This window comes from Channa argus, chromosome 2 (genome assembly GCF_033026475.1).
Source record: "Channa argus isolate prfri chromosome 2, Channa argus male v1.0, whole genome shotgun sequence".
Classification (NCBI taxonomy): Eukaryota; Metazoa; Chordata; class Actinopteri; order Anabantiformes; family Channidae; genus Channa; species Channa argus.
Window position 1 is genome coordinate 30,621,471 of NC_090198.1, and position 15,020 is coordinate 30,636,490.

Below are 15,020 nucleotides of genomic sequence, written 5' to 3' on the forward strand. Positions count from 1 at the left end.
TATAAATACTTGTACAAAGAAATAAAAAATAAATAAAAATGCAGGTTGTGTAATGTCAGTATAAAGGTAAATATCTATCAGCGGTTTCTTTGCAAAGCTAACTGGACCCCACACTGTGTTAATGTAACTTAAAGATTAGTAATAATAGTTTTAGGATTATTGTAAAGAAATTGTTGCATGATATGAAATATGTATTAGTTTATGTAAATGTTGCCAGGAGCTGCTGCAGCAAACTAACCAACACAAAACATTGAGGTGTATGTTGGAGCCAGACGCTAACAAGCCCCCTGCTCACCCACCAGAACAGGCACCACAGGCTGCACCCAGTCATAAGGAAACAAGGTGAGTACAGGAAATTACAGTGTCTCTCTTGTGGTCAGTTAACTGGATCACCTTCATTTTTTATTAATTATGCAGAAAAACTAAAGAATAATAAGAAATTGTGCGGCTTTTACTGAATCTAGTTTACTGCAGTGAAAGTCCTGTGATTGTACCTTTTACTCCTACAATCAGAAAAGCCGCAGCTGCAGCTCGGAGGATGATCAGTCTTGTGCCCACACGGTGGCGCTGTAGGGCACAGTAAAGTCAAATATGCGTTTTAAATGAATGCATCTGATTGGTGTGTTTGCCCAAAACACTTTCCCACCATTCACATTTTGGTCAGTTTGTGCACAGCAGGACAGTTTGTGCAGCTGCTCCTGGTTGTTTGACCTCTGAGGTTTAGAGCAAACTGGGACTGAAACGTTGGTTCTGTTCTCTGCTGTGCGTAAAGTGAAAAAACTGTCATGTCCTGCGGTGTGTTGGTGAAGACCCTGGAGGACCTGAGCTTGGACCCGGTTTATGTGGCTGGTGATACCTGTCCGTCCCTCAGCCCGTCCTCCTGCGGCGGGTCGAGGCCGTCTCGGCCCAACACCAGCGTTTCTTCCCATCGGGGTCCCAGGTGGCAGCACGCCGGCTCTCTGTACAGCAGGAACGGCAGCTGGGACACGGTGAGCACGCTGCCAGGGGACACGGTGGACATCCTGGCCAAGTGTCCCTGCCTGCCAGAGCTGGAGGATTACCCCTGGAACGAGCAGGAGCTGCTGGAGGTCGTGCGTAAAGCCGCCGTTAGGGACGCGCCGTTCACCGGGGAGGCTGTTCACCGCCTGTCTGTTCTGCTCCGGGCAGCTTTGGTGCGGATCGCTAGGGAAGCGCAGCGGCTCAGTGAGCTCCACAGGCGGTGCACGCGCCTGGAGGTCCAGAGCGCGATGGAGCTAGTGCTGAGCTGGCGTCTGGCCGAGCAGTGCGTGTCCTCCGCGGTGAAGGCCGTGTCCCTGCACTGCATGACCTCCGGGGACACCGCGCATCAGCGCGGCAAGTCCGCACGCTGCGGCCTGACTCTTTCCGTGGGTCGCTTCTTCAGGTGGATGGTGGAGACACGTGTATCGGTGCGCGTGCATGAGTACGCCGCGGTCTGCCTGACCGCCTGCATGGAGAGACTGACTGAGGAAGTGGTCGGGCGGGCGATGCACTCGGCGATGGAGGAGACGGAGCAGGGCGGAGAGGTCACCTGCAAACAGGTGAGCGCAGAGGCGCTGGAGGCAGCGGTCAACGACGACGCCGAGCTGTGGGGGCTACTGCAGGTGTACGAGCATCTCATCTGTGGCAAAAATGCCAAAGGTGAGTTCAAGTTTTCGTTTTACTGCATAAACGACATTTAAAGTGAGCCAAAGGTCAAAGGTCAGGGTGTTCATGTAGGAAACGTGGGGATCAGCTTTGGTGAATGAACCTGCTGGACAATTTAAAACCAAACTCCTGAAGTCATCTATAAACAACAAGCTGCTTTCTTTTCCTTCCCCTCATCACTTACAGCAGTCTGAACATCATCAGCTTCACAGAGACACAAATGGACGTTTTGTGACATCTTGTCACAATGTATTAATTCCTGAGAGGCTGAAAACAGGACAAACGTTTGCTGAGAACATGTTTTCCTATTTTTTTTTCTGAAATCAGAGATAACACACAGGTCATTTTTTTTTGCTGTCCGTATTGTGATCCAGTAGTTTTTGCAGCTTTCTCTGTCCTCAGCATTTATCCCAAACTGAAACATGACTCCGTATTATCAGTTTATCATGCAGCAGCTACACTTCACAGCATGAGCCCATTAGTCCAGACAGGAGAAATGTCTTGAGTCGACCACAGTCTGGAAGAAAAACTGTGCTTGTGGCATGAAATTGCTCTGTCTAGATAATATTGATAACAGATTAAAAAAAGAGGCACTTGAGGAATTCTAACATGGAGACGGCTGTGGGAAAAACCCCACAGACAGGAAGCCGGTGATTTAAGTAATAACAAGGACGGAAATGGAAGATCCACTGAGATAAATGTCTGTGGTCCGATTCTCACTCACTGCTTCAAAGGGCTCTTTACATGTGACTCTGGACCAGCAGAAAGGTGGAACGAGCTCAGAGACGGAGACGCACATTATTTAAGCTTAACTTAAAAAGCACATAGCAGAGCAGATAAAAATGTCATGAAACGCAAAGTTAATAGTTTGTTTCCTTAGTTTGAACTGCACCAGTGAATAAATTATCAGGAGGTTGTGCGTCTGAACATGATGAGCAGAAGTGCATGTAGGGATACAGGCCTCGGCCCAAACCCCCCCGAGAACGAACCAGTGTTGTTGGCCTCTGGGCCACACAGACACAAAGCAGCTCTCTCTCTGACTCGGGCTGCAGACCACGTGCTTCACAGCTCCCACAGTCTGTTCAGTTGTTCTCGATGTAAAGATGAGCAGTGTGGCCACTCGCACAGATCCTGCTGAGAGTCTGTGAAAACCGTCACCCCCGACACGGATTTACACTGAGCCCCGGTTGCTCTGCAGACGTCAGAGAGGAACGTTCACTTTCCCTTCATTGGCCTTTACTGTCTCACTGGGTTCACGTTTGAAAATTAAACCTCGTATTAAACCATTATCCTGACTTTTATTAATATTTGTGGCTGTGATGTAAAGCTGCATTCAGCAGCCCACAGACAGAGGAGCAGCACATTCTCAATTATGACAAACTGGATCCTGACGGTAGCTTTTGATTAATGAATCAGATTTAATTTATTTGAAAAATTACTAGAACAATTACTCAAAGTGTCCAATGATATATTGATATATATGAAATTAGTTTTTAAAAGCAAAGATTTTCTGCTTTATCTTGTCATAGAATAGACAGGTAACTGATGGTTGGACAAAACAAGACATTTGAAGGTTTTTATGTTATTGTTAACATAAACTGTTTCATCAGGAAATTAATCAAATTCATGGAAATGTATAAAGAAACGTTCCTGACTTTGAAAAGGGTTTGTTTTCTTTTGTTTTTTTGGTTAGTTTGTCAGCTGTAAGTTGCTGCTCAGGCTGAAGAGGAAGTGGAGACAGACGGATGGAGAAAGTGTCTGATACTGAGTCCAGGGAGCAAACGTCCCACAATGGAAACTCAGCGAATCAGTTTTAGAGTTTTCTGCTCATCAGATAATCAGGACGAAACGATTAAATCAGGGGTTGATGGCGATTAGTGTTTGTGATGCGGTTTGTAGGTGTGCGGTCTTTGTCCCGACGCCTGTGTGGACGTCACCAGGCTGTGTGTTCACGTCTCTAAATCCTTGTGTCAACTGTGTGGGAGCCCGAGCCAACAGTGTCCACCCCCACCAGCCTGCAGGTTTTAACCAGATTACACTGCCAAAACAAAGTCCTCCTGCCAAATCTGCCTGCGTGTTTAACATGACTCTGATTTGTATGAAGACTCTGTGCAAAGCCAGAGCAGTGAGTGTAGAGGACGAGTTACTTATTTCTGCAGGAGAGAAGTTGTGCAGTAAAAGCTGTTTTGTTCTTGCTTGAGTCACATTTTCACAGAATATTTGTGGTGTGAGGGCTGTGAGTTAAACCCAGTTTAACTTTTCTACGTGATTTGCTGGTAAATGGAAACTGGCCACTTTCATCCAAAGCATTCACCCATTCACACACACACACACACTCTGACGGCTGCCATGCAGGGTGCAGCAACTTGGCATTTAGTGTCTTGCCCAAGGACACTGCGACACCTAGCAAGGAGGGACGAGGAATCGAACCACTGAACCTGGTTCTGGTTTCTCTGTGGTAGGGAGTTGGGTTTGTTTTTGGGTGTGATGGTCCACACGGACTTTGGATTTTGGTTCACATCTAATCTATGTGTGCTGCTCATTCATTTCATCTTTGACTTTCTTTCATTTCTTTTGTTGTGTTTTTTTTATTTTCCACTGATTAATAAAAATAAACGTATTATTTTTTGATAGTTTATTTCTCTGTGTTAGTGTCATCAGTGCCTCATTGTCAACTTCTCTCCAGTTTTGACAGTTTTTTCTCTTTTATTAACTTTGCATCTTTCTTGAGCGTTGAATTGCAGGAATCTGTACAATAAATGCTGCATAAATAAAGTTTAAATCGGTTGGTTATTGTGTTACAGTCCAGCAGGTAGATTAGAAAGCGGTTTCTGTTTGTGGCGCGTAGGTTGTGTTTTCTACTTGAGGTCAAGTTGACATCACCGTTTAATCCGATGTAGTGGACCAAACATTGCTGAAACCATGTGTGTGTACAGACTGTGGCTGAAAGTCCACTGAGCTGGTCCTGACCTCCTCCTAAACTCACACACACACTCACAGGTTTTCTGTGTGGTTCTGGTGTCGTAGCACAATCCCACGCAGCAGAAAAGAGCTGTTGTGTTCAGGAACTATGACTGTGCCGCTGTTTTCGATTGGGACACACAGTCTCTCTCTCTCTCACACACACACACACACACTCACAAACATTCATCAGTACACACACTGTTTTTCAGGATGTGGTTGCAGACTTGGGGGTTGTTCACATTAGGAGAAAGTCAAAGGAAATGACTTAATGATGTGAGCAGGCCAGTGTTGGGCACAGGAGCTGTATGTGTTTGGGGGGTTGGGGGGGTTAGAAAACATTAATTTGTGCTTTGTCCACTGCAGACCACTCTCCTGCCGTGTGGCCATGAATCAATGCCTGTTCTCCCCTGTGCAGGGCAATCAGCACCAATTATCTGCCCCACTCGCGTCTTGTTGAACTAAAGACTTCTTTCTTACAGTCCAGACAAGAACTGACCTTTTGAAAGCAGAGGTGTGTTCTCCAGCTTTTCATGGATGAATTAAGACCTTATCAAATGGCAGCCAGGCATCTGTGTTGTGCTGTTTGTGTAAAATAAGACTCCACACAGAGATGCACAAAAACTTTTACTAAAACAAATGAGCTCAACGTCTTCAGCCTCTAATGTGACACATCGTCAGGATCACGAGTTGTGTCACTTTGGTCTTGCAGAGATCGAAGTTTACAAAGGAGATTTAAAATTAAGCAATAACTGGGTTATGAGAATATGTTTTGTGCCTCAGGGGATAAGCTGAAGAATACATTTAATAATCACAGAAAAATGAATGACAAGTAGAATCAGACATCGAAGCTCAGCCTCACTGTATTCGGAATAATTTTATATCTAAAGAGGGAAGAGCGTCGTCCATAAATAAAAGCACTGTTGGAGTGTAAAACATTCAACACGCTGAGGTTTAACAAAACAGTTTTCAGAGGAGGTGAGTGACAGTGGATGGAGTAAGTTGTCAAGTGTCTGTCTGATGATGAAGATGATGGTGGTTGTGTGATATCAGTGTCTCTTGAGCCAAATCACAGAGATGCCAACACGTAGAAGAACTGTAAAACTTGTGTGTGTGTGTGTGTGTTTGTGTAGGGGAGCTGTCACTGCCGGCCCATGTGAGCCCGTACACAAAGGTTCCAGAGGGTTCCGTGGAGAGCAGAGAAGACGCCTACATCCATCTGGAGCTGCGAACACTGGAGCAGGCGCTGTTGGCCACCTGTGTGTGCAGCATCGCAGAGCTCAGTAAGTGTGTCAGCCCGGTTCAGTGGGTTCAGTGGGTTCAGTGGGTTGCTGTAAAGTGGGACTGGCGTCGGGCTCTTGGGGCTCTTCATTAGCTCCACAACAACCTGTGGCTTGTGTCCAGAAAACAAGGCACCTTCACACCCTGCAGGCTGCTGCTGCTCATCTGAATGCTGGTTACTGTGCAGGGCACGTTCACGTGCACACTTCACAGTGACAGGCTTGTGTGAAGGCTGTAACATAAAACCACATCCACTTTCATTCTCGTGAACTTTTTCTCCCTGACAACTTGGAGTTTTTAATCCACGGTGGAATTTAAAAAGATGAATTTGTGTTTCTAAGGCCTAAGGGGAGGCTTGGTTTTCAGAGGGTCTAGGTGCTGTCACTCCTGTCTGAGATCATACAGATCATCTCCGCTGCAAAAACACTTTACAGAGACGGCAAATGCTGGAGAAAAATCTGGTCTGAGACTAGTTTTTTGCACATGATCCACAACACAGCTGTGGAATATTAATGTTGGTGGAGACCCCCTGAACTTTACCAACAGACAAAATTCAACTGTTTGTGAACAAAGGCCGTGATGGTTTTTGTCTGTCATGTTCCTGCAGGTGATCTAGTGTCTCGCGCAATGCACCACATGCAGCGTCTGCGCGGCTCCGCTCTCTCCGTCAGCCCCGCCCGCTCAGCCAATCAGCCGTCAGTATCCTGGGCCTCAGACGCCCTCCGAACACTCTATTACTTTCTGTCCAACCCGCAGATGGAATCCCTGGAGAATCCCAACCTGGAGCCTCCGAGCGTGACGCTGAGCAGAGAGAGGTGTGTGTCTCTTTCTGATACCTTTTTTATACCTTTTAGAAAAGCTGAAGTACTGTGAAGAGCAGTAAAGAGCAGGAGGGAGATGTGTCAGCAGCAAACGTTGGCGTTGTTTTATTCAGCTGGACAACAAAATGAAGAGCCCGTTAAGCAGGAGGAAGATTTACCACCTTAAATGCCTCAATCATTTGACCTAAAAAAGCCCATCTCCAATCCTGCTCCTCCTCCAGGCCTTTCCTGCTCCTCCCTCCTCTCATGGAGTGGATCAGAGTGGCCGTGGTGCACGCCGAACATCGCCGCAGCCTGTTGGTGGACAGTGATGATGTCAGACAGACGGCCCGGCTGCTCCTCCCTGGACTGGACTGTGAGCCCAGACAGCTGAAGTAAGATGCCACTGATAGCTCCCTGACTTTTTTTTTTTTTTTTTTAGCATCTGTAGCAACTACTTCATATGTTTTAGGTGACAACAGATTGGCTGTGAACACACCGTGTGTCACGTGATCTGGCTTTAACGAGTGGATGAAGCCGCACGTTGTGGGCAAAAAAGTTGTCTGTGGTCGAGCTCCGACCGCCTGCTTAGATCTGATCTGTCAGATTCAAGGCGGAAGCAGCAGAAGTCGAAGAACCAAATGTGTATTTCCACCTGTTCTCCTCTGCAGGGCCGAGTGCTGTTTCCAGTCATTTAAGTGTCTGGATGCAGAAACTGCTTCAGCCAAGTTTAAGATGGATTTGGGCTTCAGAATGCTCCTGTGTGGCCGAGCGGATCTCGTCCATCAGGCGATGCAGCTTCTAGGAGCCGAGGGTGTCAACACCATGGACGACCAGGTGAAGCAGAGCGTGTTGACTCATTCATTTCGGAATTATTTTGGAGTTTTTAGGCCTAATGTGTTTTTGAGTAGATAAAGAACTTTGTATCTTCTCTCTCTAATTTTCAACGTGTCCTCATCTACAATCGCAAATATAAATAGATTCCCATGGGAAGAACTGAGTGCGAAACATTTAGGATCTTCTTAGGATTTTTATCTGAGGTTTCCACACTGCAGCTCCAAGCATTGCAAATAGTCAAGATTAAGCTCCTCATTAGTTTTGCATTATGTTACAAAAATTATTTAAAGGCTTCTTCCAGTCATCAAGACGTGAAAATGACTCATGTTAACAGTAAACCACAGCTCATTTCTTTTTTTCCTCCATTTGAATCTGTGAATATTGTTCCTTTTCCAAGTTTATTTGAACCAGATGTCTCCTCCCGCTTTACTGTGACGTCTGTGAGCTGGAAGTTATGATCCTGCACATCACACTTCTTTAAGCTGAGTGTCAGACTGGGATCAGCTTCCACACATCACACTCTTACGTTCACGTCTTCACGTTTTTAGATGATCTCAGCAAAACTCTTCCCGTGGAGTCAAACTCTGCACAAACATGATTCTGAGCGGAACACAATGCGTTTGGACGAGGACAAACCTGGCTGTGTGTTATGTTTCTGCAGGGAATGACCCCTCTGATGTACGCTTCTGCAGCAGGAGATGAAGCACTGGTGCAGATGCTTATAGAGGCCAGAGCTCACCTGGACCTGCAGGTAACAAAACAGCTGCTGAGTCTGCTGTGACAGTCTCTGCATCACAGCTGGCTACTGGCATTATGACTGTGTGTGTGTGTGTGAGAGCAGGTCCCAGGATACTCTGTCAGACACCCATCAGTTCCCCCTGGCAGCCGGCGCTGGGTCGCCCTGACGTTTGCTGTGCTGCACGCTCGCCTTTCTGTGGCTCAGGTAAGAGCTAAAAATAGTAACAGCAGCACATGTTTCCGTCGGGTTGAAACAGGAAGTTTAAGCTATTTAAACACATTCACAACCATTACACCATGTCTGCACTTTGTAAAGACTTTAAAGAGATGTTCAGTTTCTTTCTGCGATGTTAACACTTCCTGAACTGGACACAAAGAGAAAAAAAAAGCTCCACCTTGTAATGATGTGTCAGCATAAACACAGTGTTCTGTGCCTTTGTTGGCAGCTGCTGCTGGAGGCCGGAGCGGACGTGGAGGGCGGAGCCCTGGTGCACGGTCAGGAGAGCTCAGCTGAGACGCCACTACAGTTAGCTGCTGCTGCGGGTAAATGGTTCTGAGCCGGCTGCAAATCTGCATCGAGCCCAATAATGTGTTTATTAAAATCCTACTCAGCCATTTCCTCCATGTGCTGAATTGTGACAAGTTAAATTCCATGAAAAGGAACCTGTCACTGATAAGTCACGTTTAAGGTCAAAGGGTGGAGTGTGAGGTTTGGAAAAGCAGTACAATCTGTGTGCTTATGTTTCCCTACTTTTGAAATAATGTATCATGTTTTGTGTTTGTCCAAATGAAAACGTAACACTGCGTTCGCAGCGACACGGTTCAGGCACAGCTGAGTTTGTGTAAAGACACCCACAGCATGTTTCATGTTCCAAGGTCACTATGAGATGGTGAGTCTCCTGCTCACACATGGAGCGGACCCTCTGCTCAGACTGCATCATGGGAATTCTCTGACGTCACCACTAGACGAAGACATGAACTGTTTCAGCTACGCAGCAGCACATGGACACAGGTGAGTCTTGTCTGACTCTGTGTTTCTTCTCATATGCAGCAAACTGCACAAGAGTAGAGTGAGTGAGTTTCACCTGTGCGTTTACTTCAGGAACGTCCTGAGGAGGCTGCTGCTGCAGCCGCAGCACAGGAAGGAAGACATCCTCTCTCTGGAGGAGATCCTGGCTGAAGGGGTGAAAGGGGAGGAGGAGGAGGAGGAGACCCAAGCTCCGGCACATCCTGCAGAGCCCACGCTGTGTAAGGCCACGATGAAAGCCCTGCAGCAGGCGGCGTACTACAGCGCCGAGCACGGCTTCCTAGACATCACGATGGAGCTCAGACACATGGGTGAGAACGATGAGACGTTAAAGTTCACCTCGTTATCTGAAAAGCCTTTTTGTAACACTGAAAATCTGGAATAAGACAGTTGTACAATCACGTTTCCTGCTTGGTGTCCAATGGATAAAGCTGCAAGTTCGGCTGCTGCCATTTGAATATAAGCAGCTGTGGAGCAGCACAGTTTGCATTCGTTGCTGATCACACACCTAAGGTTTTGTTCCATCTACCTGCTGCGTCCAGGTGTTCCCTGGAGGCTCCACATCTGGCTGGAGTCTCTCCTCAGAGCGCAACAGCTGTGCAGGGACGAAGTCACCGTCTCTCTCCTCACAGAGTTCCCCTCCATCAGGACGGAGGACTACAGCCCCGAGCTCCTCTCCACTGGCCTACTGCTCATGTTCAGCATGTTAGAAACCAGCAAGGTACACGTGCACCTGCCGATGCTGCTCACGTCCATTCTTCCTGTTTTTGCAGTATCATCACGCATTGTGTGAAGCCAAGTCTTAGATGCATGACAGTTGGATTTGAACACGTTTCAAGCAACATGATGCAATCACCTGCAGGTTAACTTTTCTTTAACAAAAGATTCTGGAATTTCAAAGACAACAAGCGGAAGTTTGTGATCTAGATCAGCACAGAAAGAAGTGAACCTTGCGGAGGCAAGACGTAGTGAGACCAGCCACGTTTGTACGGCTTGGAGACAGTGGCGCTGACAAAAAGACGGGGGGGTGGAGTGACAAGGATGTAGAGGTGCAGGTGAACTAAGTGAGTGTTTGCACATGTGAAGTGGACAAAAGAACTATTTTCCACACAGATTCGTGTTGTATTGCGTCTTGTCCTTCGATCGGTCTCTGTGAAATGAGGACGACTTTCCAGAATCTCAAATTCCTTTAATTATCACTGCAGTGAAAAATGCCACCGACCTAATGAAACGTGACGAGATGTTTGATGGACGTTAACCGTTGTTGGTTTCTGTCTGCTGTGCTGTTAAACAGGGAAACAGAATAACTGGCCTCACACGTGGAGCATCAGTCCTAACAAATGTGTGTTTCTGCCGCAGGACTACGCGATCACAAAGCAGTTGGCTTCTGTGTTTTCTCACTGCTACGGCTCCTGTCCTGTTCCTCCCGTCCCTCCCATGGACGCCGCTCTGTCTACACAGCTAGGTAACACACCCATGCTGTCCTGTGACAGTCCTGAGTGGAATTTAACTAAAAAAGATGTTGTTGTTTAAGGGTTGGGGGGAAAAAATGCCCAGCAGTTATTTAGGAGCCAGATAGTTAATCGCTGGACGTCAGTTGCTGACAGCTGTCTGTGTCATAATAGTGCGACTTTGTCTCCGTCCTCAGACGTTCACTTCCACAACAATCAGGACATGTCCGACGTGACGTTCGTAGTGGAGGGACGTCCCTTCTTTGCTCATCGGGTGCTGCTGATGTCGGCCTCTGAACGGTCGGTTCCTTTTTTTAAAGCACATTCTCACCAGGACTATAGAAATGTCCATGTAGACAAAAGGACGGCGTGTTACAAAGCTCTCAGTGACTCCACTTTTCTCTCTCCAGGTTTCGACAGATCCTAAACGATTCCCCCAGCTACATCATCCACATCAGTCACGTGACCTACAGCACCTTCCAGGTGAGACGAGCAGTTTCACCTTCTGTCCTGTGGCGTTGGAGCTGCAGGTTTATCAGGTGTCTGATGGAACAATGTTCCTTCCTCCACAGATGATGATGAAGTCTCTGTACTGTGGGGGAACAGACGGACTGACTCTCTCATACTCAGAAGCCCTGAAGGTAAAAATCACCTGTTACCTGCTGCGATGACCAGGTCTCCCAGCAGACGATGGATCACATAGACATTTTTGAATTTATTTTTAACCGATTGTAGTCGTCACACCCGGAATCTCACTTCATATTTATTCAGGCCCATGTTTACATTTATCTCATGTTTACTACTGCTTCCTCCAGAGGACATAGTTCACATATCATCTCAGCAGGTCTAATATGAACTCGCTGCATAAGTGAGTGTTTCTTAAAAAAGTCAAAGGTCACAGCCCTGTCGTTTATTTCATGACTTACTTCACGACAACCATAACTTAATTTCTCTGGCATATTTATTTACATGGGTTTTAAAATTGTGTGCATTGTGTAGTTTGAAGCACTTGGGGAACTCCCATCGTTTGAAGCCTGAGCAGACGTGAATCACTTTGTCACAGTCAGCAATAAACGTGACCATAGCTACACACTCACAGACGGGGAACAAGCACATTTCATCAAATGTCAATGTAGCAAATAATACATTTGTCACTGCTGTGTGAAAGTCGAAAAGTCGCTGTGAACAAGAGCTGCTCAACTTTTTTTTTAACCACAGTTTGAGTTTTACTGTGTGTGTGTGTGTGTGTGTGTGTGTGTGTGTAAGTTAAACAGAATAACTTAAAACTACTTCTGGGAATCAGACTTATTACCATTTATTAAATCAGTGGAAATACAGATTCTGCTAATAATTTACATGCACACACACAAATATATATATAGAAAACTAAAAACAAAAAAAGGTAAATAGTCTTCACTCATGTAGCATCTTACCACCTTATCGGTACCCAAAGTTCTTTCCGGTTGCTTCTTATTCGCCCATTCAAACATTTGGGGACGTGTGGTTGGGGGTCAGGGTATAGGACGGTAAGAGGAAAAGCGGTTACGAGTTAGGGGAAATGGGGTCGGGGGTTTAAGGTTCCATGTCTTCAGCCTGCTTTTGGTCGCAGAGTTCTTCTCGTTGGCCTCTTTCAGGCGTCTTTCTAGAACCTCGTTCTGTTCACTCACACACTGGTTTTCCTGCTGCATGATGGTGAACTTGGCCCTAACACTTTGCAGTTCTTGCTGAAGGTTGGTGATTTCCAGCTGTTTTTCCTGGAGAATCTCACTGTTGTGGCCTGCGGCCTGCTGTCCATACAACTTTGTGTTGAGTTCTTCAACTTGATTTTTAAGGGTCAGGTTTAGTTTCATGAGGTACCTGTTCTGATCACTCATGTAATTATAACAGTCTCTTAATTCTTGTTTAAAAGCAACATATCTCAGACCCTGGCCCTGGCGATTAGAATGATTTTACGCTGGACACTTTCACAGGCTGAAACTGCACCAGAATGGACTGTTTGGTTGCAATGTATTTTCCTTTAAAGTATCCCAGAAACTCCAAAATGTCCAATCCAGGTTGTGTCCCTCCAGTAACCAGCACAGATGAGCAGAACAATAGGTCTTGGCTGCCACCAGCTGCCCTCCCCATTCCTACCTGCAGGGGCTGTCGGCACTATGTTGGGGGGGACCAAATAATGTTCAAGCCCCTTCACAGGAGCAGTTCTCCTGTTTTTTTTTGGTTTTTTTTTAATAATTTATTTTTTTTAAAAAAAGAAATGTTCAGTTTTCACATTTTCAGCATGAACTTTCCATCAATTATTTCAGGTAGATTTCAAAGTTTTTCTTAGTGTGGACGTCATTGTAGGTGGAGGCCACTGCACAAGGCAGCAGTGCTTAATCACTGTGCTGCTAATTCACTTCCTTTCAGTTTTTGCCGAAAGGCAGTCGACGTCATCCTAATCATAAAAATGTCATCATTGTTTTGTAGCTGCTGCCGGTGGCCACTTTCTTCCAGCTGAGGGGTCTGCAGAGGTGCTGCCAAGTGAAGCTTTCTCAGAGTTTGACTCTGGACAATGTGGTCAACGTCTACCAGACTGCCAAGGTACGAAAGCACCGAGAAGGAAGATGCAGCTCGTCTGCTTTAGCTTATTTTCTAGGTTAAGTTTCTAGGTCATTTTCATAATTCACTGTTATCTATCTGTATTTTCAGCACCACGGAGCAGCTGAACTACACAGCTTTTGTGAAGGTTTCTTCCTGCAGAACATGGATCGGCTCCTGGACCGGGAGGACTTTCACCGCCTGCTGCTGGGCCAGGTCGGTCAGGAGCTGCTCTGCCCAGGGACGGACGGCCAGGACCAGGACCTGCAGCCGGTTCTCCTGAGAGATCTGGAGGCTGCGCTAATCCACAGACTTTACACCGTGCACTCAGCGTGTCGGGAGTAGAAACAATGCAGCGGCCTGGACACTGGTACGTGTGATCCACCGGAACATGTTAGTGGGCTGAATAAGAGACTGCAGATATCTTGACAAGTTATTTATCGTATTTATTCATCTTGACACGTGAAGATTTGTATGATTTTATGATTTTTATGCTGTGATTAGTCAATATTTGGAGGTTGTGTCAGGGGAGCAAGCTCTGATAAAAGTGTTTAATACACAGACGCTACCTCAGTTCTCGTGTTTAAAGAACATTTAAACATGACATTTACCAAAGTTGGAGTTGACTGTACTGGAGAATCTGGAAAAATCTGGGGAAGGGATCAGTCTTCACATATTCAACTCACTGTCCGACTCCCCAAAATATTTAAACTCCTATTTTTAGCATTGAACACGGATTCTGAAAGCTCTAAAGCTCCGTTTTTATAGAACAGCACTGTGAAATGGTTAAAGGTTCCTGGGTGAACTTTCAGCCACACTGAAGAAATGGAAGTAAAGCGTGGGGAGTTTTTTTTTTTTTTTTTTAAAGAGTAGAGCTACTGTCGTTTGCACTGGTACTGTGATATTTACAGACAGTCGATTTTTCTTTTTCCTCACACTTTTGCTGGATTTTGATGTGAGAAACTCTGCATGCAGAGTTTTTCCTTGACTGCGGCTCCATGTGCACTTCTGCACCGCGTTTTTTTACATTTTTGTTGGCACTTCTACATGTATTTGATTTACACCAGGAGAGAGGAAGTATTTTAATGAATGTGACACTAGGACTCTGGGAAACACATGACTGATGTCACCTGTGCAGCATTACAGTCAGTGACTCAATGTGAAGGAAACCTTCATTACCTCCACTGTTTCCACTGGGTAACATACACTCACTGGCCACTTTAATCTAATGCAATACAGCAGCTCTGCCATGAATTCTACGTTTACAATGTTATAATTAGCCAGTTAAGTTAAAACTGTCAGAAAGGTGTTTAATTCAAACTTTAATTCGCCAAAATTCACCCACAGACGATGTGCAAAGCACAAAATTTGTTAAGCGTCTCAGGCAATGTTTTGGACAACAGCACATCATCGATCAGAGCGATGTGTCCGACTGACGTTCAATAATTCTACAGCACAGATGAATGATCCAGGCTGCATCTGAAAAACATTGGTTTTAGTTTTTGTATTCTAACTGTTGCAGATACTATTCATAGAAAAACAAAATCACAGAAATGAGCCTTTGAGGGATTTATTTCATATTTCTAAGTAAATCTGTAGCCACGTGGGAATAATGAATATAATGTACATGTTTTTGTAAATAAACACCTTCATAAACCAGACTGCTGGGAAATAACTGTGCAA

General features: G+C 45.8%; 1 protein-coding gene across 1 annotated transcript; it reads left to right on the forward strand.

Moving 5' to 3' along the window:
- Positions 1–178: 178 nt before the first annotated feature.
- LOC137107679 (ankyrin repeat and BTB/POZ domain-containing protein 2-like) lies at positions 179–14,912 on the forward strand. The gene is made up of 17 exons (XM_067491506.1): positions 179–1,659; positions 5,760–5,909; positions 6,515–6,722; positions 6,950–7,102; positions 7,379–7,544; positions 8,206–8,295; positions 8,386–8,487; positions 8,729–8,825; positions 9,159–9,294; positions 9,385–9,620; positions 9,852–10,030; positions 10,669–10,774; positions 10,958–11,060; positions 11,171–11,243; positions 11,333–11,401; positions 13,227–13,340; positions 13,449–14,912. The coding sequence occupies exons 1-17, from the start codon at positions 786–788 to the stop codon at positions 13,680–13,682; spliced, it is 3,090 nt and encodes a 1,029-aa protein (XP_067347607.1). The 5' UTR covers positions 179–785; the 3' UTR covers positions 13,683–14,912.
- The last annotated feature ends 108 nt before the right edge of the window (positions 14,913–15,020 follow it).